This window comes from Salvia miltiorrhiza, chromosome 5 (assembly GCF_028751815.1).
Source record: "Salvia miltiorrhiza cultivar Shanhuang (shh) chromosome 5, IMPLAD_Smil_shh, whole genome shotgun sequence".
Classification (NCBI taxonomy): Eukaryota; Viridiplantae; Streptophyta; class Magnoliopsida; order Lamiales; family Lamiaceae; genus Salvia; species Salvia miltiorrhiza.
Genome location: NC_080391.1, coordinates 7,690,989 through 7,716,692, shown reverse-complemented (window position 1 = coordinate 7,716,692; position 25,704 = coordinate 7,690,989). Strand labels below are relative to the sequence as shown.

The window sequence follows — 25,704 nt, the reverse complement described above, 5'->3', positions numbered from 1 at the left end:
AGGTGTCTGTCCTGCTCCGCCGATCAATATTTCTGTTTGTTTTACTCCCTTAGATAGAAGCAAAATCTTTTTGGAGAAATCCCTTCCTGCAATTCGAGGTAGATCTTCTTCCACTTCTGCTGGAAAAACTCCTCGTTTTGCTGTACAGATTCCTGCTCCTGAATCCACATAAGCAGCAAAATATTCTGCTTTGTATCTTTCGTATAACATCCCCACAGAGATGTATATTGAGAATTGACTTGTCATTGGATCATCACTCTTTGGCGTCCAATTGTAATCTCCATTCCTCCTGATTTCCATGACCATGGTTTATATTTATCAAGGAAATCTCGTCCTAAGATCAGGACATCCGCTTCGTGTCCGGCTTGGCCTTCGGTTTGAATTTCAAAACCTCCAACCTCCAGAGTTCCGATGTATCGGTTATCTCCTGGATTCGCCAAATAATACAACGAACTACAAGGAAACTTGTTTTCCCTGCTTGTTGTATCAAATCTTGTGGAAACTTGTCTCCATCCTTCTGGACATTTGAGTTTGATTCTCATGTCTGGAGCTGGTGTTTCCTGTATCGTTCTTCTCTCATACGAATGAGAGAAGCTTGTTGTTATAGGCCCTGAAGTTAGCCTATTTCCTTGGAATGATAGCCTTGGTGCTCCCAGTCTGAGACTCTGGGTATGGTTAAGCACCTGCTTGTCTCCAATGTCGATGTCGATTTCTCCGATCTGAGGAATCTCCACTCGGTTTGGATTGACTGCCTTGGCTACCTCCTTGAATATTTCTGGAATTTCAATAAATTCTTTTCCCAGAAATAACTCCGTGTGATGGGAATTTGATAAGGCATACGAGACTTGATAAGTCAGTGAGTATGGCCTATTTCCTCCCGTCATAAGTTCCTTCTTCTTGAAGTCCTGATAGAGAGTCAGGGCTCTACTGAAGGATGAATCCTGCAGATTATAAGCGATCTGTGGGTAGAATTCGGTTATAATCCTCTTGGCATAGAGATTGCCCGAGAATGCTCCAAGAACTGATGCTCTAGCATCTCTGATCCTTTTGTCGCAAAGTGCGACGTCAATTGGTTGGTCTGTCCCTGGGGAGAGGGACGATTTAATTACCAACTGAATTGCTCCAATATGAATCCATTTCATCGTGCTTGCGACTTCTGGCTTCATTTTCTTAAGATCCTGCATAATATCTTCGGCAGGAACCAACTGGATCTCCACCTGATTACTTGTAATCTCAATTGGAAGCGTCATTTCTTGGTTTGTGACACCAAAATAGACATGATGCTTCCTCTTGGCTGGAATCAAGCTGTTTAAAACTCGATTCAATCTTCCATTGGAAAACCCTTGGTACGTCTGTACCTCTCCAGTTTCCCTGTTGAGTTTCTTCACGAGCTTCTTCACCACTTCTTCCTGTGGAATCAGAAAATGGCTAGTGAATCCATTCTGATCCTCCTTCTGGATGTGGTGGACCTCGTGTTCTTCTTTAGTCTGACTCGTCTCCAGTTGATCCATCGGTCATCTCCGAATCTTCAGAACTAAAGACTTCTTCTTGTTCATATATGCTCTCATCAGAGGATATATCTTCAAACTGATACACGAGTATCAGATTCTGGTAAAAGATAGCATCTTCGATATCCTGTGTGGATTCGAATCTTTTTATCCCTTTTTTCTCGTTGTCGGGGCAATTGGTAGAGATATGCCCCTTTGCACCGCACGACCAGCAGTTGCAATCCTTGAAACTTTCATTTGCTTTGGCCTGAGTACGCCTGAAAGTTTTTCTCACCGGGATTCTCTTTTGATTTGAGAATCGGTTTCTGGATGGTCCGCTCCGTTGGCCCGATTTGTAGGAGCGTGCCTTCTGCCTAGTCCACATAGTTCTTGGCTTCCAAGAACTTCTTCTGGACTTTCTTTCATAGGGTTGGTACCTATGTTTCTTTCGGCTTTTCCTTTGATATAGCAGTTCAGCACCAATCTCTGTTGGAAGATCAATGTTGTCGCACATCAATGGAGATTTCTTATTGAGTCTCCTCAATCTCTTGAGATTCCTCTGGTCCGCTGCCTTCTGGCACCATTCGGACAGCTTCTTGTGTACATAAGACATCCTTCTTGAAGCGCTATCAAGTGGATATCCTCCTGGTGATACATACTCGTTGATGAGCATCTCTCTCCATGGACTTGGAAACTTTGGGAAAAAGAGATCCATGGCTTTCTGATCATCAACTTCCCCCATATGGACATATAGGGTGTATAGGCGCAGAAATTCATCGAGAGCTTTTGGCTCTAGCACCATCAATCTTAGATTGTAAAGTGCTTGTTGATATTTCTTGCGCTTCTCCTCTGCGGATCCTTTGAAAAAACCCATTCCCAAGAAATGGATTTTATCTGTCTAGTAGTTTCCTTAATGATATCATACATTGAGGTGCTACTAAACATTTCTTCCCTTGCTGGAACCTCAATTTTGTCCCAGTATTGTTTTGCCATGCCTGCCAAACTGGCTTCGAAGACTCTGGCAAATTCTTTTTTGTCGTAATCAATTGTGGCAATCACGACCTTTAATGATGAAGCCCATTCGTCGATGAGACCCTCCCATTCTTTGAAACTGGCTTCGTCGAGGTTGAGAATCAATCCATATGGATGGACTGGTTCCAGTGTGACCTTTCCTACAGGAGTATCCTGCATCTGAGGCCTCCGTCGTCTGGTTCGTTGGAACTGGCTCGCATCGTCTTGAGCTGACCCCTTTTTCGACGGTTCTTCTTCTTGAGACTCAGTTTTGGGAACCTCATCTCCTTGGTTCATCTTTAGATCAACCATATTGAGGTTAGCAAAAGATTCTGCTAACTCTTGTAGATCCTCTAATCCGATTCTGTCAAGGCTATTCATGATATTTGCCTTTCATGATTCGGATTATGTCCTCCGGCTGCAACTCCTTGGGTGTTGCATCAAATAGGGATAGATGCGTTGGGTCTTTGGACCATTGATTCCGAATTTTTCCGGAACATGGTTTTCGCCTTTCGATCTCCTCCATTCTTTTCTGGATATCACGCAAGAGGGTTAGTATTTCCTCTTGTTTGAGTGATATTCTGCTTATCTCCATCGGTAGATCATACAGCTTGATGCCATAATATTCCACCGTCTTTTGGATCTCCCGCAAGTTGACGTTGTCGGAAGAGCTTGGCTCGATCTTTTGGTAGCTTGGATAAACTACTCCCGCCTTGTCTTTTGGTTCCATCAATCGTGCGACTGATGGGCCTCGTCCCTGTTTCGTTCAATCGCCGTTCCGGCTGAGGCGATGTTCGCTATTATTTTCACCACGCCGCAAGTATACGGTGTAGTTGCAATATAAGGGAAGCAAGGTCGTATTCCACAAGGATTGGTGAATTTAAACTTCTAAATACTATTAATAAGTTGTTTTCAATCTATTTAGACAACCAAAGATGAAGAGATATTGAGAACTAAAACAAAGCTAAATAAGCAAATAAATAAAATAACAACAAGATAAACTTAGTTAATAAATTGGGGAATGACTCGAAGGAAAGTTATCATAGGGACTAGATTTCGATGGATCGTAATGAACTTCAATCTAAAGCAATATTAATCTTGATATGGCCTACTTATCTAGGGCGATCTCCCCACTAGTTCTAGCCCCCTCCCGGACGACTAAAACAGTAGATTACGGGTCATAATTGCCGTCCCCGGTCAATTTCTAACCTATAACTCCCAAGAGCACAAAAGATCAACAAGCCCTCACCCACCTCTCAACCTCCCGGTTTATTGAGATGATATGTATCAAACTCCTAATCTATTGTAATTATCCTCTCCCGATTCAAATCACAAATTAGAAATGCACAAAAGGTGGCCAACCAATCATACAAGAGATAAATCTAGGACTTGAAAAGATAACAATAAGCACAATCAAGATATATATTGAACAAAGAAATCAATCCATTACAAATCCATCTAATCTAATCCCTAAGATAAGAGATTTTAGCCAAGCATATTCATAATAAAAGCAAATCTCAAGTCATAAGAAAACATAAATAAAGATATAGAGAGATAGAGATTCATAGACAAATCCTATAATATTTGATTTTGGTGTTGTTTTTGTGTGTGGAAGAGAGAAAAAATGGTAGAGAATGGAGGCTAGGGTTTGGGATTGGAGAGTTGGGGAAGATGAAGTGGGTGTGTGTGGTGAATGATGTTAGAAAAGAAGGGAAAAATGGAGTTTTGGGGCTAAAATCGCGTCTGGGGCCCACTTGGGGGAAGCCCCGCCCTTTTCCCGCGGTCACGGCCCGCGTCCGTGGCCTTCAAACGTGGGGGATGCTCAGGGGACCCGCGGTCCCGCCCCGCGGCCGCGGGTGGTGACCGCGGGTGACTCCTGGAGTCGGGAACAGATGACCCGCGGTCCCACCCCGCGGCCGCGGGTGGTGACCGCGGGGTACTGGGCGTTTTGCACAGTCCGTTCGTTTTGCTCCGTTCTCCCTCGTCCGGACTCGGATTTGGTCGCCGTTTGCGCTCACGTATTCCTCTCGAGACGTACTTCAATCTCATATCTTCAAAATCCTCCAATTAATCCTTGATTTTTCCTGAAATTACTCCAAAACTACACCAAGACATCAAATCTTCATAAAACTCAACATTATGGTACAATCACGCATTGGCAAACAAAACATGAAGGAAAATGACAACAAATCATGTGGAATTGAGGTACGAAAACCATGTTTGTCAGGCGAATCTCATGAGATTCTCATGATAGAATTGGATACTCGCGATAATATCGCGAATAAGCTCGATATCTCCTCCTCGTCGTAGGTTGGTTACGAGGACTCGATTGTTCCAGTTGAGATCGCCTATAAAGCGACTGGTTTCTATCTCCAGATTTTGGAGAGAATTCCTGTAGTGTACACATCTCGGACACTCGTCCGGATCCATAAACTTTAAATGGAGTCTCCTCCCACATAGGTTAATTATGAAATACATTAAAATTTAAATAATTCCTCTATAAAAACCCGCTCTGATACCATTTTGAGAAGCGCGGGATCTAACTGTTTTAAACTGTTTTTTGCTTAAAAGTACGTGGCGTTGTCTCACATTCCAGACCCAGTTTACCGAAGTAACCTATCGGGCACGAGGAAAGTTTCCAGCCGATATACCATTTAAGCCAAATCAAAATTATTAAGAGAGATTAAGTGTAAGGGTAGGAATGGTATTTCACTATGAAGTGGGTATTTTTCATAGATGTTTTATAAGGGTGGGTAGATTTGATAGATATATTATAAAAGTGGGTATTAAAAACCATTTGCCCATAATATTATTTATTTTTGAGGCAAAATTGGATATACCCTTTTTGAAAGATGAAACATAAAATGTACCCACTTTTTTTAAAACAATAAAATCTACCCACTTAGGACATTTTTACCCCTATGTGTAATTCGCGCATTGCTCACATTGCTCGACACTGAAGCGTCGAGCATTGAACTGTCGAGCATCGAGCATGTCGAGCAATAGTTCAAATTGAACTATTGCTCGACGCTTCGACGCCTCGAGCATCGAGTGTCGAGCAATTAAGAACTGTCGAGCATGTCGAGCAAGACGAGCAATAGTTCAATTGAACTATTGCTCGACATTAAGTGGAGTGTCGAGCAATGTGAACTGTCGAGCACTGAACATTTTTGGCACAAATTCAAAAATCAAACTTCAGATCTTGGCACAATTTCAAAAATCAAACTTCAGATCGGAAATCGTGCGACTTCAGATCGAAAATCGTGCAGGTGGGGGAATCGGTAGAGAGTGAAAAGAAGAAGAAGAAGAAGAAGAAGAAGGAGGAGGAGGAGGTTGCGCCTGCGATTTGGGGAGGAGTCGCGGCGAGGCACGGCGAGGCTGCGGCGGAGGTGTGCGTGGGTGTGCTGGAGAGAAACGGCGGCGCGCGACGGAGGCAGATCTAGGCGGCCACGGCGACGGGATCTGTGGCTGCGGCGACAGCGCCAGCGCGGCGGAGGCGGAGACACCCTGGAGGGCGGCGGAGGCGCTTTGAGAGAGAGAGAGAGAGAGAGAGAGATGGGGAGAGGCTGCAAGTTTTTTTGGGGGGAGAGGCTGCGATTTTTTACTTTTTTGTGGGAGAGATGGTATTTTCTTTTTGTTTTAAGGGTATCTTAGTCATTTCAACCTCAAAATGGGTACATTTTATATGTTTAATTTTGAGTGGGTACATTTTATGTTTCATTTTTTAAATAGGGTAAAAAACACCATTAACCCTTTATTTTTCCCTTCAATAATATCACATTACTGACCAATCATATCAGGAGTAAATTAGGTCAAAATCTTAATATCAATATCAAAATCAGATTAAATCAATAATTTAATAATTATCACAAAAAATTTTGAGTTGATATGCAAAATTATAAATTATCTAGAATGTTCGTTCCGACCCTAACTACTCCCAAGACTTCTGTCTAACTTAGTCGTCAAGCAATTCTTTTTTATAGGGTTGAATTGACGAACTTTCAAATCTTTCGTATTTAATGCATAAAATTTGGTATTTTTATTTAAAAAATAAATACCTTGATGAAATAAAATCTTTGAATAAAGAATACTTAAAAAGTAAACTTATTTTTTTTTTAAATGAATAAATAACTTCCTAATTTAAAATCTGACAAAGAAGACCCCTAGGAATAATAATCCATCCATTCCATTTAACTTGACATATACTCCCCCCGTCCCATGAAGCATGACCTAGTTTTCTTTTTAGTTTGTCCCACGAAGCTTGATCTGTTTCTAAAAATGATAAAAAATTTCTTCTTTATTCACCTTTTCACTTTTTCACCTACCACACTTAACACACAAAATAACAATTTCTTAATTCTCGTGCCGAAAAAAAATGGGTCATGCTTCATGGGACGGAGGGAGTATTTCCTTTTGGATTATCCCATTCAATTTGACATGTTTCTTTTTTTTTTGTAATTAAATTTCATTATAGTCTTAAGAGGAGTGTTACGAGTTTTAATAAAAGTGATGAAGTATATTATGAGTTTGAGAAAGAGTTCCACCATAAAGATGGTGATAAAGAAAATTAATTATATTATGAGTGAAAAATGTGACCACCATATATATTGTAAAATAAATTAATATATTGAGGCTAATATGTTATGGGATAGTGTCCATAAATAGAATATGACTATTTTTTATGGACACCTCAAAAAATAAAATTAAGGCTATTATTTGAGGGCATAGGGGATAATAAACATAGGCTCACGCATCTTTAATTTACGCTACATCGAACTCTCCTAAATAATGCTAAGAAGAATTAGGTGAATATTTGAAAATAAATGTGAAAACAATTTTCTATTTAATAAATAAATTTTATAATATTTATCAACAAACGTTAGATGAAAGCTTAAATAATTTGGAATGTAGCCAATGAAGCCTTGTTCTAGTGACAAAGTTGATGGATTTAAAGACTCTCATTTGTGAGAGGTCTTGGGTTCAATCACGCCTGCGTGCAGTGATGTTGTATTTCCGCCTGCGTGCGGTGTTGCATTGTTTGGTGTTGAGGTTCCACACGCCAGGCGTTTCTCGCCTGCATACGGTGATGTTTTCCCACTGTTTGGGTGGTGATGAAGTCCCGCCTGCGTGTAGATTGCATAATTGATTATATTCATATATATTTTGTAATTTCAAAAAAAAAAAAAAATGGAACGTAAATTTTAGTTAAAATTTTTCCCTAAACCATTCTCTCTTTATCTCGTCTCTGTCTTCTCCTTTTTAGTCTCAGAAATTATGCTCCCCTCTTTAGAATCCGGCCTAACTCATCTTCGTCTTTATCCCTCTAAATTTTTGTCGACAACTCCCCTAAACTACCGCTGGCGCTGCCACCGAAACTTCTTTCGACCAACAACAACCACGGTTCAGTAGACAATAACTAAATAAAGGGAATGTGATAACGAAGCGTAGTTTAATTGGTAAGACGCTTTTCCTCTAACCAATAGGTCGGAGTTCGAGTCACCAAGGAGAAAATGTGATTCTCTTTTTTTCTAAAAAAATCTATATTTTTATTATACTATATCTTTTTGAAACATATTTATATACTATATACTATTATATTTGAAAATACAGTTTTTGCCAATTTAGTGAGAATTTCTATAATTATAAGTATTATTTAGGACAATTTATAAGAGAGATAAGATTAACATTCTGTAAAAAAAAATGTGAGGATAGAGGAGAGTAAATCCACTAAATCGAAATAAATGAGAGAGGAAATAAGATAGAGAGAAAAAATATTTATTCTGAAAATGTTAGATTATTATATTTATTTATTAAAATATATATTTTACTATTTTTATATTAAATTAAATATTTTACATAAGAAAATATTTCTAAATACATAATATATGTCTTTATTTAAAAAAAACAATAATTTGTTTTTTTTTACTTATAAATTATATTTAATACTATATTTATGTTTTAAAAATATTTTTTCATTTTTATAATTATTATGCATCGCATGTAAGAGTGTATTAAAATCAGGTTCGATGGGCCAAACCAAAGGCTTGGCTCGAAGGCCTAGCTGACTGGACCGAAAATCCCAAATACTATACGGGCTGAAAAAAGTCAGACTTAAGTTTAACCCTTTGCTTTCTAATATCCGAAAGATCCATCTATTTCGAATTATATTAACATTTTTAGTGGATATCTAAAATCACAAGAATAAATATAATTTTTTTGAGGGGTTTTGACAAATAAAATTAGGAATTATTTTTCAAAAGTCAAGTTAAAATTGTAATTTTAAAATAATTTATGATTTTATTTGCCAAAATTCCTTTTTTTATATACTATATTCGTTTACAAAAAATAGTTAATTTTTGCCATTTTGGAACGTTAACAAAAATTAGTCTTTTCATTTTTAGAAACTTTCTGTTAGATGGTGAGTCCCTTTCTCTACTCACAATACCATTAATTATCATTATTAACACTATTTTTTGAAAGACTCATTTTTCACTCACAATAGTACAATACACTCAATTATTTTTATTAAAATTCGTGTCATCTCCTTTTAGGACTATTTTTTATACACGGATGGAATATATAATTGGGTTACATGTATTTATTACCACAAAAATGATTTGGCTATTTTGCTGATCCTAAAAATCATGAGTTTTTTTATCAATAAATCTATATAGCCACATTGTGACCACCCACAAATTAGTTTAATGGATTTTTTTTATTTATTTAATTTATTTTTTTAAATAAAAATTAGATTTAATTATTTTAATGTCTTGTCTATATTGTACTTATTTTTTATTTTTTATTTTTTATTTTTTACAATGTGGATAATACGATAAAAAATAATTAATCTTATTTTTATTTTACAATAAGTTAAATAAATTATTTTTTTTTATTTACTTAGGGGAGCGCTACAATGAGACCCTATTTTTAGTGAGATCTTAGACACTATCTCATGCGTTTATTTTATCAATCCTATAGCTAATATTGTACCTAGAGGGCGAATTTTTTTCTCAGGGTTCGAATCGTGGAGAGAGAGAAATATTTTAAATTTCATTATTTATCGGTATATACTACATTGTTCATCAGTATTTATGCCTTATTCATTACCAATTTTTTAAATTTCGTTATTCATCAGTATATACTGTTCTGTTCATCAGTATATATGTCTTATTAATTGAAAAATAAGAGTCCCAATATCTCACGAAAAATAAGGGTCTCATTGGAGCGCACCGAGTTTGAACCTTAGAAATTGATACATATAAGAGTTCGCACATGTATATCTCGTTGGGACTAAAAGTCGTGAGCTGTCCGTGGGTACCTGTTAAATCTGTACCATACTACGTGGTTATTGTTTATTACTACTTTCGTTCCAATTTTTAGAATTTAATTTTTTTTTTAGCATCTATTTCTGTTTTTAGCAAAAGTAGGTGAAACTCTTGTTTCACTTTAATTATTCTAACACTCACACAAAAGATGAAACTCAGATTTCACTCACAACATACTCAATTATTTTATTAAAATCTGTATTATTTTTAAATAGATACTAAAAGGTGGGATGGAGAAAGTATATGCCTAAATTTGTAGTTTCATATCGTTTTCTATTTAAAATTGGAAAAACAATGCGAAATTAAAAGAAGAAGAAATTAAAGGGTTCATATTTCCCTATCTGTCAAAATTCAATTTGAAGAAAACAATGGGAGAATTGAAAAGATGTGGCGATCCATTTGTAAGAATAAATTGAGTCCACCAAAATATGGCACATCTTCCGCCAACTACTACCTTTTTAGCTATTTACTAGATTTGCCCATCGTGCGATGCACGATAATAGTTATTATTAAATATATATATATATATATATACATAGTATATAATATTAAATTAGAAAAATTACTAAATACACATAGTTAATTTTGAAATGTTTAATTTTATACAATAGTTGTACTAAAAAAAATAGAGTAGTACACTAACAAAATAAAAACTTTAATATTTCATAAGATTAATTTTTTAAAACGAATATTTACAAATTGACAGAATAATCACAATTAGTATTTTTGAAGAAGTCATAACTTTTTATATATATAAGATATAGATACTCTTCAATTCAATAATACATGAATAATCTATTAATTTAGGCGAAGACTACATATAGTATTTGTCGAAATTATAGATGCATTACTCATTCAATGAAATCAACCAATTATAAGATCATATATAAATATATAGTACAATATTGAACTAACAACAATTAATACTACATATAATTAGTAAACTTTTTAGAGCAAACACATGCACTATATTTTAATTTTAAATAGTAAGTGTTAATTTTTTTTTATGAATTTATTTATCTTTATATTCATAATAAAAATTCATACAAATTATTGTTAATAATAATAATTAATTGTATTTGTAAGTGGATAAAGAGACTAATTAATTTTTACGGGCGTCCCAAAATGACAAAATTTGACTATTTTTTGTGGACGGATGGAGTATGATTTATTTTTGAAACAAAAATATATTTCAATTTCCCTTTCTTATAGCCTTAACAATTTTATTTTGAGCTCCATTGTGTTTTCTATATTTCCATTTCATTTTTTTTTCGTTCTTATCACTTGAGATCTTCACTACTTTTTTTAAAATGTTAATTTTTTTTATGTATAAATATGTATATCATCTCATCACATAAATGATAATCATTAATTTTTACATTTATTTATGATAAATAAAAGCTACTGCATGGTATTAAATTAACCAAAAATAACATGTACTAATAAAATACTAATATTAGTAGAAGATAATTAGAGAATGTAATGTCTGCTAAAGTCGTGGGTTAGTTAACGGAAATGGTATATGCCTATTGTTGGCAGTTTTTTAAATATTAATTTCACCCCCTTTAATTGAATTCATTTACAAAATTGCCATTGAAATTGATTTGAAATCAATTTCTAATTGAAAACTGCTGTTTTAATATAGTATAGATTGCACATTTATTCTTCTCAGCAATTTATATCATATTCATATCATCATATGCATATGGTGGAGTTCCATTTATAACTTCAGGAGTCAGGATCTTCTCTCTCTCTCTCTCTCTTGATTGCCGGTAGTGAGAGAAAGCGAGGGGATGACTTCGTATCTGCGGCAGAAGTTTCAGTCTCTGACATTCTCCTCGGAGTCCGAAGATGCAAAAGAGGGGGAGCTCAACTCTGAGAATAGAGAAGAAATTGAGCGTAGTAGAATTCAAAGTATGAAAGCGCTTGTCCTAAAACAAGATCCCTCTGCTAAGGTCACCTCAATCACTTGATCTTCCATTTATTCAACGCTTTATTTCAGTATTTGAATTTCATCAATCTCCATATTCGATTAGTTTCGTGGTTTACTTAGTTGCGGTTGTTGATCAATGATATTTTGTAGAAAAAAAATGAGTTGATTTGAGTAGTGGAACCCTGTAATTTGGTAGATTAGTTTACAGCGGTTGTCGGTGATCGTGGAAACTGGTTAAGTTGACAATATTGTTGTCTCTGTCGTAATAGATAAGACTCAAACTGTCTCTTTGCCTCGATGAGCTTTCACAGCTCTAGAAAAGTTACATAGAGTAGTGCAAGTCGGTTGCAGCAATCACTTAGAAGTTAGATCTTATGCCTTTCTAAGTGGGTGTTTATTTAAACTCCCATAGCTAATAAGATGTTTTAAGAATAAGATATAATGCCTCGAGAGCTTATACATTGTAATGTCTCAAGAGCTTATAAGTTGTCAAAATGTTTGGATAAGCAAAAACCCCATTCCTTCAACTCCAACAAAATTTCAAAAGCATTTTTTTGAGCTTTTAAGTTACAGAGAAAATTAAGGAGAGAGAGAAATTGGAAGGATATATGGTGAGGTTATTTTAAATTGATTGTTGCTTATAAGATTATAAAAAATAAGTTGGAATTGATGAACTTAACATTTTTGGTGTTTATAAGCCGTTAAACCTTATTATTCACAGCTTATAAATTGTTTTAAGAGCTTATTTGCCATTTTTGAAAGATACGCTATTTTAAAGAGCTTATAAGCTCAACCAAACACCCTCTAAGTGCATTAGTGTCTCACACTTGGTAGTTTAGACTTCTATCTTTTCTGTTAAGAGATCCTTAAGAAGGAGGAATGCATCTAAATGGTGATTAATATAGAATATACTGAATTTGAGCTCTGAAGTTATTGAATTTCCAAAATCAGAGTATAACCCCCTTTTGTTGGTTCGAACTTCAATTAGTCCCGGTAGTGGTGTTGATGAGATCAAGCACCCCATCCCTATTATTCTTATCTGGTTTTAATCTAGACTCCAATGTCCCGATTAACTATGCATGTCGCCTGTGTGCAAAATGTTGAAATTATGCTTTTGGGGTTTGCAGGATGTGGATGAGTTGATGTTCCGTAGATTTCTTCGGGCTCGTGATCTTGATGTTGAGAAGGCATCAGCTATGTTTCTGAAGTATTTGAAATGGAGGAGAGAATTTGTTCCAAATGGCTTCATATCTCCATCAGAAATTCCTAATGATCTGGCCCAAAATAAGTTATTTATGCAAGGATATGATAAGGCTGGACGCCCAATTGTCCTCGTTTTCGCTGCCCGGCATAAGCCTGCATCCACTAATGTGGAAGAGTTTAAGCGTAAGCAATGCCACACAGTAATCTCTAATCTGAATAAATTCTCTTAGTTGGAATTTTTTAATATAGTTTTCGTCCTTTTAACTAAAATATTCTCTAAGGTATGAGATATTCTTAACTCATCTATTTTGACTTTGGATATAATCACAGAGAAATGCAAGGAAAAAGTATAGGCATGTCATGGGTTTGTAGTATAAGTGGTCTTGACAAATTCAAATGTGACATTAGTGTATTTGATGACAATTGACAAGTTGTTACCTCTTGTATCATGTTCTGACTTCTGCATAATGACCCAGTCTTGCGCTAACTACTATTTCCTCATTTATGGCAGGATATGTTACTTTCAGTCTTGACAAAATTTGTGCGAGGTAATCTTGTCGATTTTATATACTACTCAAGTCTCCGTTCTATATCTAGAAGCTGCATATCTTAGGAGCGACCTATGTCTTTGGCCTCTGTGCTATTTTCAATTTTTTTTAATTCCTGTATATGTTTGTTTCCCCTCTTTATTCTGTTGTGCCTACCAACAAAAGTAGTGAGATTTTAGTACCCAAATCAATTGTATCAACTCTCGACCTTGTGTTTTTTTAATCATTCTTACACACTGTTATTTCAGAATGCCTAGTGGACATGAGAAGTTCACTTCCATTGCTGATCTAGAGGGATGGGGTTACTCTAACAGTGACATTCGAGGATATCTTGCTGCTCTATCTATTCTGCAAGTAGGACCTCTCTCTCTCACTATATGCGCGCATGCACACACACACACATTATTTAATTGAAAAGTAAGAGGATTTTTGTGTGAAAAACTAGCAGTGACACCAGCATATGCTAGTAGGAAACGAATGCCTATGATCGTTCCGTTGTTGAATTTATGACAGGATTGCTACCCCGAGAGGCTGGGCAAGTTGTTGATCATCAATGCGCCCTACATATTTATGACTGCATGGAAGATGGTTTATCCGTTTATTGACAAAAACACAAAGAAAAAGGTCTGTTTGCAAATTGAAGTTACATTGGACTTCCAAACTGTTTTCGCAGACCACACACATAAACTTGGTCATATTTTTTTCAATTGCATTTGTCTATTGTAATGCAGATTGTTTTCGTAGAGGACAAAAAACTGCGAGCTACTCTGCTCCAAGATATCGATGAGAGTCAGCTTCCCAATTGCGTTGGAGGGCCATTGAAGTTGGTACCCATTCAGGTGTGCTGATACGGATCGAGTAGAGAGGCTACTCATATTTGAACATTATTAATTTGTTACAATATAATCTTGTAATTCTATATCAATTACCACACATTGCCTCCCATATAAACACAATCCTGGCACTTGACATACAAAAACTGACAGGATCTATTCATAATGATCCCTTATTACATTTGAGTTAAATAACACGTTTCAGAAACCAAAATCACTACACTTCCACCAGTAAGCAATTGGCAACTTATAAAGAACATCAAAAATCAACAAAGAGCTTCTAATGGATAAACAGTTTACAGCACTATTTATTTCTGGTCATAATCTTAGAAACCAACTATTTAGGTGGAAGAAAGAGAAAGTTGCCAGCATTATTCAAAAAACCTGAGCCCCTGTTCAAGTCAAATGAAGCATGACGGGACAGCCTTAAAGACAAAATTACAACTTACAAACAAGCTTAAAAATATAAACTCCCCCAGGTTTCTGGCTCTTGCTGCAGGAAATCCAGAAAGAAAGTTAATTCTCACCCAATCATTAACTTGTTCTCTTCCATGAAGGAGTATGTGGGAACCTCCAGGTTGTACGGTGCGGGTCCTTTACGGATCCTACCAGATATGTCATAATGAGAGCCATGGCATGGGCAGAACCAACCTCCATAGTCACCAGCATTTGGCAAGGGAATGCAGCCCAGATGGGTGCACACCCCAATAACAATAAGCCATTCAGGATTCTTAACCCTAACAGCATCCTCCTGTGGATCACGAAGGGAGCTGATGTCAACACTGTTGGCCAAATTGATATCATCTTCAGTACGGCGCCTTATGAAAACTGGCTTTCCTCTCCACTTCACAGTAACAGTTGTCCCAGGTTCAATGCTGGACAGATCAACTTCCAGAGAAGCGAGAGCAAGGACATCTTTACTGGCAGACATGCTCAAAACAAATTTGAGTACCAGGAGACGGGCCAGTGATGCATACACAAACCTCCCCCCTGTCAAAACAAAATATGCGAATGCACGTTTGCTAGGATCACCTGGTGGGTATCTCTCATGGTTGTGCTCATCGTAGACAATCTTTGAGCTAGGGTTTTTAATAGCTGCCACCGTAGGCAACTCCGAAATCAGACCAATATCATGTCCTGGAGCAATGGCATTAGAAGAAAAGCCTGCAAAGTTTAACAAAAGGTTGATGGATTGAGACCATATGTAACAGACCACAATCGATTTAAGAGGACCTGCTAAAAAATCATGGGGAAACAGCTCTTGACACACAACAAGGAGGAGAAAAGGAGACAGGCTAAAAGTGCATTTAATATAACTGAACATAAATAACTGACCGACTTATAAAGCATATTCACAAATTACCAACCATATGGAACCAAAACATACTCACATCTGACCAGACAATGCAGCTAATGCATTTAGGGGCCGTTTGATTTGCAGTTTAGGATTGATTAGGATTAAAATTATCTTGAGAAATTAGTGTGGATTAGTGTGGATTTATATTATTTCATGGGTGTTTGATATCATGGCTACTTAATCCTATATTATGTTTGATATCCATAGGATTATGTTGGATTATATTATCTAATACCAAAACTATCCTCACATAATTTTAAAAATATCATGTGTGTCCACCATTACTTGGGCATTTGCATCGATATGCGTGAGGAAGGGTAGCAGAATTTTTATCCAACTTCTCAGTATTAAATTTATCCGAGGGGGGGTGGGCGGATTATTAGTATGGGTTAATCCCACAAAATAGCATGGAGAAGTAGGATTAAGTAGGAGTTGACCATATTAACTGCACATGATATCAAACATCACACTAATCTGTATCAATTTAATTTATCCTACCTATAAACCCATATCAAACAGACCCTTAGTTGTGCATTCCCTATAAGTATAACTAAGCTACCCATGGAGTTGCAATTACAAGGAGTTCTCTTTGATGGAAAATGGTGGAAAGCATATATTTTCACCATTTCTCCACTCTTTTCACATGTTCCATAGGGTGGATAATTTTCCCCAGGCAGCATGAAAATAATTTTCCACTCCAATTTATGATAATATTATCATGGGGTATTGGTGTCATAATATTTCCCCATGTTTTCCACCCTAGAGAACATGAGAAAAAAAAATGGTGTGATCAAATTTTCCATCTTTTCTAGTTCCTCATTTTATCATGATAAATTTGCAACCAAGGAGAACACACCCAAAATAAGTAAACTGGGATATTGAGTATCTAATTAGAAGAGGACATATCCAAATAACATAAAGAGGAATGAATAAATGATTAGCAAAATGACAAATAAATAGCAGTGAAAACAATGAAGTGAATGAAGATAAATGGCAGCTCAGCTTCTCCTAAGATTTCACATAATACTTTTGATCGAAAAATCAATTAGATTGATTTTGTACCTTCGTTCAATGCTCAAATTCTACAAGATCAAACCTATGGGACTTGAGGAATGATAAATGGTACAAAAAAAGAGGGGGAAAACCTCGCCTGTTTTTACCGCCATATGAAATAAGGTGATAAAGCATAAACCGCCTTTGTAAAACTAGAATAGATACCAAAGGGTAAATGCCCGATGTGCAACCCACCCGAGTTTTAGTCCCAAGCCCAATAAGGGGTCATTTCTAACAAGGTTTTGTGTTGTTGATTCCTAGGTGTAGTGCTTCTTTCCTTATGCTGTCCGTTGGTACTAGTGGAGTAGGATTGCCCCATAATACAGAACCTCTAGGTGTAACCTTTCGCTCAATACTAGAATCAAAAATGGAAACATAGGATCTGAGGTTGCATTAATCGAGGATACACGACAGAAGGAATTGTTCTATTTCCAAACTTCACCTTCAACAAGCGTAGATTTAAAAAAAAAAAATTAACACGTGTCTTTCTCGTAAGACCAAGAGAATTCAATAAAAAATTAAAATCAAATCACATCATTTATATCAGAATACATAACAAGCATAAAGAAATAGAAATGCTTTAATTCAGTAAAATGCATGTTGATTAATGTTCAAAAATGCCATCCATGTACAGAGTGTCCCAACTGGATAATAATGGAAAACTTACAAAAACTTACATTCAATAGAAACCTGAAAGTTTAGTTCATGCCTAAAGTCATTGTGGAATTCCATAGTGCTAAATCAATAGCTTATACATTAATATCTTCTGTGGATGTTACTCCCCGACTGGGTCGTTATTCGACCTCTAACCAGAGCAGTAAAAGGGAAGGTCAAAAAGAAAAAGACCCAATAAACAATTCCTAAGCAAAGACCAGGTGACAGCTGATTGCAGACATCAAGATACAGAATCTCAAAGTAAGCAAAGACCAGGTGACAGCTGATTGCATACATCTACAGAATCTCAAAGAAAAGAGTTCAAAGTGCGTATATTTAATACCATACATGATACATCAAGCTGCTATACAGCTATTATTCAATAAGTCAAACAAATATTAACCTTCATCAGTCAAACTAACTAAATAAGTATATTCTCCATGGATGCAACTCGTGCTTGCCATACAACTATCATTGAATAATCTATAAGATTATAACAGTTATAATACACATTTCACTTGGAAATGGCTCAGAGTCATATTTATTTCAAAGGAGTTTTCATGAAAGTTGGCTAATTACACCACTTACCAGTCCCACAAAGACCCTAAAAAAGATTGATCAATTCATCCCAGTGAAAATTAATGGCACAAATTTGAAATGGACAGCACATTCACCATAACTAGTCTCAAACGAAATATGAAGTCAAAACTAATATGCTGCTACAAATAACGAATACCGCCTAAATAAGACAGAGTCCCAATCTTAAATTGAATGTCTTGAAACAGATAAAAAAAAATGAGCAATTCAATCAATAATACAACTGAAAAAGGTATCCAAACAAGGTTGTTTTAGATTCCTGATTGAAAAACAGCTAATGTCATCAAGAGCACATAAACCACATCCAATATAACCTCTTCCACTAGAAGGGAGGAACAGCAACAAAAGAATCCAGAAGTTTCAATAATCTAATCTCGCTAAAAGTCTGATCTCCCAAAAAATGAAAGCGAAAAATGGGGTGATCAAAGAATTAAGTGCAAAACAATTTAAAAATGAGAAAAACGCCGAACCTCGGATGAGACTGGGAAAGGAGTTGATGCAGGCAAACGAATCCGCAGGTGAAGAAACAGATGCGGTGCGGCCGCTGGAGGATGAATCAGCGAGCGTGAACGGATTCCTGGACGCTAGCGCGGCGGACGAAGGCTGAGCAGACAGCCATGAGAGAGAAGACAGCCTCCTCCCTGCTACTCTCAGCATCTCCAACTTCTTTGCAGGGATACCGATTCGGAAATTGTAATGGATTTGGGATGGGAGCTTGCACCTAGGGTTGCTCTGGCAGAAGAGTAGCCTAATTAAGAGAAGAGGAAAAGAAGAGAGGGGCAAATGTAAGAGTCGGTCGTTGAAATAAATTTATTAAATTGTTTTTAAGGCAAATAAGAAAACAAAGCCGTCTTAGCTCAGCTGGTAGAGCGCATGGCTTTTAACCATGTGGTCGTGGGTTCGATTCCCACAGACGGCGAGAAATTATATTTTTATTATTTTTAAGGTTTAAGGATATTTTTAATAAAAGGGGTATAGTTGATCTAATCCTCAAATTATAGTAGGCACATTTACGGTTTGGGGCCGCTATTAGATTTCCTCGTGTTTTTGGTCATATTGTCGACCGGATTGATACCAATCTTCTTAAATTGTGATCCTTCAAGCTAGAGTTTTAATTCAAAGATTTTCTTATTCATTTTTAATTTCATTGCTTAGTTGCGAAGGCGATGGCTTCTCCTCACCACTATCGTGGCAGCCAAAATGACCAGCCTTTGGTTACGCAAGAGAAGTATGTCTGTTTTTGCTTGTTGTCTTATCAAGTTAGTTAACATCTGCTTCAATTCGTTATTTGTATCTAATCGAAATGACTTACAGTTGGCATTACGTTGTACAGAAATAGCAAACCCTATTAAGTAAAAATGAGAAATCAAACTGGAAATGCAGAGACCCACAAAATACAAAATACTTGAATGTAGAACTTACTTTTATCAGTTGTATTTTAAAAATTCCACATAGACAGCTGAAAAGTATTAATTTCTAACTCCAAACGGGTGTGTAGTTGCGGGAAGGGAGTGTTTGTGGGACCTGTCGCGAAAAGAGTAGTATATTAAGCTATGAGCACAAATATATCTTATTTTATTATTACTATATTTCCTTTGTTCGTATAAAAAATAATTCGAATGGTGAAAATATAAAAAAGTGTTGTAAATGGAGTATTATTAATGATGAGGTATAAATTCGAATAGTATATTTTTTTGTTGGGAAATCAGTTCCCCATCCAAACTTGGTAGAAGCAAGAAATAAGAATAAAAAAAGACACAATTTAACAACACAAGAATTTAACGTGGAAACTCCAAATCCGGAGAAAAAACCACGACCCACTGAAAAATTACTATATGATAAATTTCTACAATCACACAGTATTTCTCACACTCTCGACTCACAACCACTACACTCTTACAAGCCTTTGAAAACCTCTCACCCCTCTAAAACAAAGAGCAAGGAATTTCAAACTAGAAGTAATCACAAGACTAAAGGTAGTGATTGGTGCTATTGTATCAAAGACCTTGGAACTCCTTAAATAGCCTAAGGGTCTCCACCTACTTTGATAGCTCAACCAATGTGGGACAAAAATCCCCACTTTCATTTTTAACACAATTCCAACAATCTCCACCTTGTTAAAAATGAAAGAAAAAACGCCATTGTCTTCACCGACAATTATGATTCTTATCACAAAGAACCATCATCCTCAAAAGAGAATAAACCTACTCCACCAAATGAGTAGAACACTTAGAATAAACCATTCTAAGAATTTTACTTCGGCACATGTCGAAAAAACCTTGCTGAAATTTTTTTTGGTGCAACCTTCTAGCTTTTGGCCCTCCTAGAAGTCATCAGCCATCGACATACTTTTCACCACACACCTGCATCCATGCCAAAAAACCATGCACATGTGGTCCAACTAACATCGTCACATCCTCTATCATGGCCATTGGACATGCCATAAGGATATTCATGTCCTCAAAGGACATCATCAAACACGATGTTAGCTGCTTGTTCGGAGCTTTCTGCCGAATCCGCTCCACCTTGACGAGCTCCACCTGGACAGTTTCGCTTCGTATGGCCGGGTTTTCCGCACCTCCAACAAACAACGCCCTTGGAGTCTTTCTTCCTCCCTCTGCTAAAGGCCACCATTGCTGAATTTTCCGATGAAGGACGTCCTTCACTCATCAGCCTTCTTTCTTCCAAAAGAAGTTTGCCCGTGACTTCAGCAAAGACCAGAGTTTCCTTCCCATAAACTAATATTGGCTTCATGTGTTCATAGGAACGTGGAAGAGACAAGATGAGTCTCAACGCCTTATCCTCATCTTCAATTTTCGCTCCAATACTCTCCAGTTCAGAGATAATGCCATTGAGAATACTCAAGTGATCTGAAATCTTCACACCTTCATCCATCCGTAAGGTATGAAATTGTTCCTTCAAATACAACCGATTCGAGATGCCTTTTGCTTGGTACAGAGCTTCCAGCTTTTCCCAAAGCTCCTTCGCACTCGAAATCCCATGTACATTTGCAAGTACATTCTTGGCCAAGCAGAGACGAATTGTGCTTGCCGCCTTCAGATCCAGATCCTCCCAATCTTCATCACTCATACCGGACTTGTTGTTTGCGTCATCATCTGCACCGGGCTTTTTGACTGCACCCGGACTTCCTTTCAGGGCCTTGTGTAACCCAGATTGTATCAGCACATCCTTGACTTGCACTTGCCACAAGCCAAAATTTATTATTCCATCGAATTTCTCCACGTCGAACTTCATTTGGACTTGAAGTTGACTTGACGTACCGCTTCTCCACCAAAATGAACAGCCGTCTCGCAAGAGACACCCCGCCCGGATCTTTCTCAAGAAATCCTTTCTGATGTGGAAGGTCAGACAATGCTGCAACCACAGAGCATACTTGGAATATCAAGAGACCTCAGTTCCCCAAAAAAATTAATGATGAGGTATAATTTAAAAATAAAAAAGAAAATTTAATTTTTGTGAACATTCAGAAAAAAAAAAAAAATCATGAAGTTTTATTATGGATGGAGGGAGTGGTAATATTTACGAGGTGTGAGTGGTGATAGCTTGTGATAATATCTTCCAATTATGCGGAATTAAAGTGAAGCACATGCAGTCTGTTAGAAACCACAAAAGATAAGCATCTTCCAAAATTAAAATGGGTGAAGAAAACAGCGAAGCTATTCTGCTGATTTCTTCACTGATTTCTGCGTCCCATTCCATCAAAGTGTTCTCCGCCAAATGGCAATCCATCCGACACAAACTGGAGGAGCTCTTCTCCAACCTCGCCGCCATCCACAACTGGGAATCCGCACTCCCTGCAGTTTCACACTCCATCTTAGCCACTCTCAACCACTGCCACCAGCTCGCCAAGCAGTGCTTGGACCTCTCATACAGCGGGAAGCTGCTTATGCAGAGCGATCTTGATATCGTTTCCGCCAAAATCGACGCTCATATCAACAACATTTTCGATGTCTATGCCGCGGGATTGCTCACGCGCACCGACGCCATCGTCGTGTCGCGCCCCACCGCCGCCGCGTCCAGGGACGACGTCCGATTCTACGTCGTCGATTTGCTCTCAAGATTCAAGATTGGGAGCACCGATATGAAGAAACAAGCGCTCCTCGCTTTCAATCAAGTGATTCAAGAAGATGAGAGATACATAACGGTCGCTCTGCGCCTCGACAATTTCGTTGGCTTTCTCGTGAACTTTCTTGATTTTAAAGACGGTGAAATCCAACAAGAAGCTGCGAAATGTGTGTGTCTGATTGCGGGGTCTGAGTCTTGGAAGAGCGCATTGATCGGTGCAGGGGCGATTGCTCCTTTGATTAGGGTTGTTGAATCCGGGAACGAAGCGAGTAAAGAGTTGGCGGCGACATGTTTGCTTTTACTGACGGAGAATTCAGACAATGCTTGGTTGGTCTCTGCTCACGGCGGGGTCACCGCCCTCCTGAAGATCTGCGGCGGCGGCGACGGCGGCGAATTGGTGGCGTTGGCTTGTGCGGTGTTGAAGAATCTAGTCGGAGTGGAAGAAATCAAAAGGTTCGTGGTGGAGGAAGGCGGGATTCCTCAATTTGTTAATCTTGCGAAGTCGAAAGACGAAATGATCAAAATTAGGTCAGTTGATTTGCTACAGACAATGGCTTGCAACGATGAATCGATAAAAGAGATGATAATCGAAGAAGGTGGGGTTCGAGCATTAGTGCGAGCGTTGAGCCCAAAATGGAGCTTGGCAACGAAAACAAGAGAGATGGCATTGAGAGGGATCGTGAACATATGCTGTTCATCGGAAACTTCGCTGCATTTGCTGGTAAATTATGGTTTCATGGATCACATACTCTACTTTCTCCGACACGGCGAGGCGTCTGTGCAAGAATTGTCGTTGAAGACAGCGTTTTGGCTATCCGGGACGTCGGAGGAAGGGAGGAAGGCGATGGGGGAAGCAGGGTTCATGCCTGTCCTAGTCAGATTTCTCGATTCCAAATCAATAGAAACTCGAGAGATGGCGGCGGAGACCATCTCCAGCATGATCGTGCTTCCCAAGAATCGGAAGAAGTTCGTGCACAGTGATCAGAATCTGGGATTGCTGCTGCGGATGCTCGAGGTAAACAACTCAGGTAACAAGAAGCTCCTGCTTTCGATATTGATGTCGTTGACCGCCACCAGCGCTACTGCCAGGAAGAAGATAGCCACTTCGGCCTACCTTAAACACATCGAGAAGCTTGCAGAGGCTCAGGTTCCGGATGCTAAGAAGATTCTCAGAAAGATATCTTCCAATAGATTAGGCAGCTTTCTCAATGGAATCTGGCATTCTTGAATCTCTTTAGACTTTTTTTTTTTTTTTTGTTCTGTTATATCTAGAAACAGTTTCTTTCCATCAATGTAGTTTGGTAGACCGTAGTACGTACAAACTGTGTGCAGCAGGAGAAGGTGATGATGATAAGTGTTTCTATGTTTTCTCTGCATTTTGAATCTTGCACATGGTGTGGAATCAAGTGGAGATTGAGCATGTTGACATCAGTGTTGTTTGGCAGCATTCCTTCTTTTGATGAACAAAGATTGTGATAGACTATCTACCTCCTCTGATTTGCCTATGTTTTTCATATAAGCATCAATCCAGTTCTTTTTTATTGGATTAACATGAATTTTAGAGGTCACGATGGACTCGAACATGAGGCCTTTAGTCTAAAGCATGAACCATTCTATCACTACTCACTAGGCCAAGACACGCACGCCTGAATTCAATTTTCACTGCTGCATAAACATAGTCTGCAATCTATTGGTAAGACCTTCTCCTCTAACCATTAAATGTGGGGTTTGAGTCACCTAAAGTAAAATGTGTGCGTGTGTGTGTGTGTGTTTTTTTTTTTTTTTATGGTAATAACAATTTTTTTTTAAAAAAAATATTGTAAAAGACAATTCCTACTTATTTTTATTAACCCAAAGTACATTACATGTGTATCATACAGATTACATTGATAAAGGGTAACAAATGAAATTTGGAAGTGAAGTACTGGAGTGTTACTTAATGCATATGCCAGTTAAGGGTGGGGGACTGGTGGCCTTACATGAAAATATGTGATCCAATTCTTGGATCAATAAAATCGATATGTGCATTGAATGATTATGGACAATGGTTTTTCATCTTTTTAGATCAACAGTTGCTGGCCCCCATGCCTTTATCAACCTAAATTTCTTGCATACTATAGATATAGTGTTTTCATTTCATGTATACAGTAATTTAGGTTCAGTTATAGTGTCCTTTACTTATAAACTGTAACAACTTTTCTCTCTCCTCGAAAGACCCATTAATAATCTTGAAAACTTCAACAATATTTTATTGAGTCAATGGCATATAAATTACTAAACTTTCAATAAATTCTTATTTGACATATTTGTCCATATACTTTAGGTCTGAAATAACGCCGTTTCCATCCAATTAATACATTACAACGTCAGTTCTATTTTTCCACACGATCATATTTATACTACGCAAACATATTCAAGCCAAGAGACTAAATTTATGTCGTGTCACAATAAAAAATGGGTATAAAATGAGAAAAAAAAAATAGTTAAATAATTTTAATAAAGATTTTAAAGTTCATATGCAAAATGAGAATTTGTTGAAAGTTCAGTAATTTATATGCAATTAACCCTATTTTATTTTGCATGAATAGATAAAAGTATGAATAGACTCCTCCTTTAAAAAACTTAAATAAAAATTGTACTCCCTCCATCCGGAACGTCCCATTACAAATGTCTCATAACTTTTGACCACACAGATTGAGAATTGTGTAGAAAGTAGATAAAATGAATTAGTGAAAATTATTTAAATTTTAGGTATAGAGAGAGAATATGTTGCCAAAAAAAGAATGAGATATTTGTAATGGGACATTTGTAATGGGACGGATGAAGTATCATACTCCATCCGTTCCACGATTCATGACACGTTTTCCTTTTTGGGCCGTCCCACGAATTTTGACACATTTCCAAATAAGGTAACTTCTCTATCATACTTTATCACTTTTATTATTTTCTCTCTCCTACTTTATCACTTTTATCACCTTCTCTTTCATGCTTTATCACTTTTATACAATACTTTATTAATTACACACTTAAAACAATAATCTACAATTCCTTAATTCCCGTGCCGAAACCAAACGTGTCAAGATTCGTAGGACAGATGGAGTACTTTTTATCTAAGGGACTCTATGTTGAACCACTCTGTATAGAGCCATTCCTACAACAGGGGCTTTATAAGATGACTCTATAATTTTTTATCTAATTTAAAAAAATTAAATTTTAAATAAAATTTAAAATCAAATTTTTTATTAAATTTAGAAATTATAATAATTCTAAAATAATTATATTAAAAAGAAATTTAAAATTACATTAATTTAAAGCATATCCTAAAAATTGAGGGTCGGATCGGCCCATTGGGTACAAATGAGTTCGGTTTTTGAAGTGATGTAGCTGGCACGCCTCATCGTCTTTGGGGCTCGAAAATTTTGGCGACTTCATCATCTCTGTTGAATTGTGCTTCGTTCAAGTTTATACCCTCAAGCCCTTGAAAATTAAACGAGTTGACGAAGAAAATGGCAAAAAATCGAGAAGTGAAGAATTTGGGGTTGGTGATGACTGCCCCGCTTGGTTTGGCATACCAATTTTGGAAATCACGATCTATTTTTTTTAGGGGTTTTGGCAAA

The 25,704-nt window shown here is 37.2% G+C and overlaps 3 protein-coding genes and 1 non-coding gene across 4 annotated transcripts; 3 read left to right on the top strand and 1 right to left on the bottom strand.

The window, feature by feature from the left end:
• The first annotated feature begins 11,468 nt into the window (after positions 1-11,468).
• LOC130985670 (uncharacterized) lies at positions 11,469-14,554 on the top strand. The gene is made up of 6 exons (XM_057908748.1): positions 11,469-11,778; positions 12,884-13,142; positions 13,471-13,507; positions 13,756-13,861; positions 14,021-14,131; positions 14,239-14,554. The coding sequence occupies exons 1-6, from the start codon at positions 11,617-11,619 to the stop codon at positions 14,353-14,355; spliced, it is 792 nt and encodes a 263-aa protein (XP_057764731.1). The 5' UTR covers positions 11,469-11,616; the 3' UTR covers positions 14,356-14,554.
• Positions 14,555-14,604: 50 nt separating this feature from the next.
• LOC130985669 (cytochrome b-c1 complex subunit Rieske-4, mitochondrial-like) lies at positions 14,605-18,802 on the bottom strand. The gene is made up of 2 exons (XM_057908746.1): positions 18,472-18,802; positions 14,605-15,504 (listed from the first exon to the last, which is right to left on the bottom strand). Exons 1-2 carry the CDS (start codon positions 18,656-18,658, stop codon positions 14,864-14,866), a joined length of 828 nt encoding a protein of 275 aa, XP_057764729.1. The 5' UTR covers positions 18,659-18,802; the 3' UTR covers positions 14,605-14,863.
• A 45-nt stretch (positions 18,803-18,847) lies between these two features.
• On the top strand, positions 18,848-18,920 carry TRNAK-UUU (transfer RNA lysine (anticodon UUU)). Its single transcript has one exon. It is a non-coding gene; the product is annotated as a tRNA-Lys (tRNA).
• Positions 18,921-21,542: 2,622 nt separating this feature from the next.
• Positions 21,543-23,579, top strand: LOC130985668 (vacuolar protein 8-like). Its single transcript, XM_057908745.1, has one exon. It carries the CDS (start codon positions 21,657-21,659, stop codon positions 23,313-23,315), a length of 1,659 nt encoding a protein of 552 aa, XP_057764728.1. The 5' UTR covers positions 21,543-21,656; the 3' UTR covers positions 23,316-23,579.
• The last annotated feature ends 2,125 nt before the right edge of the window (positions 23,580-25,704 follow it).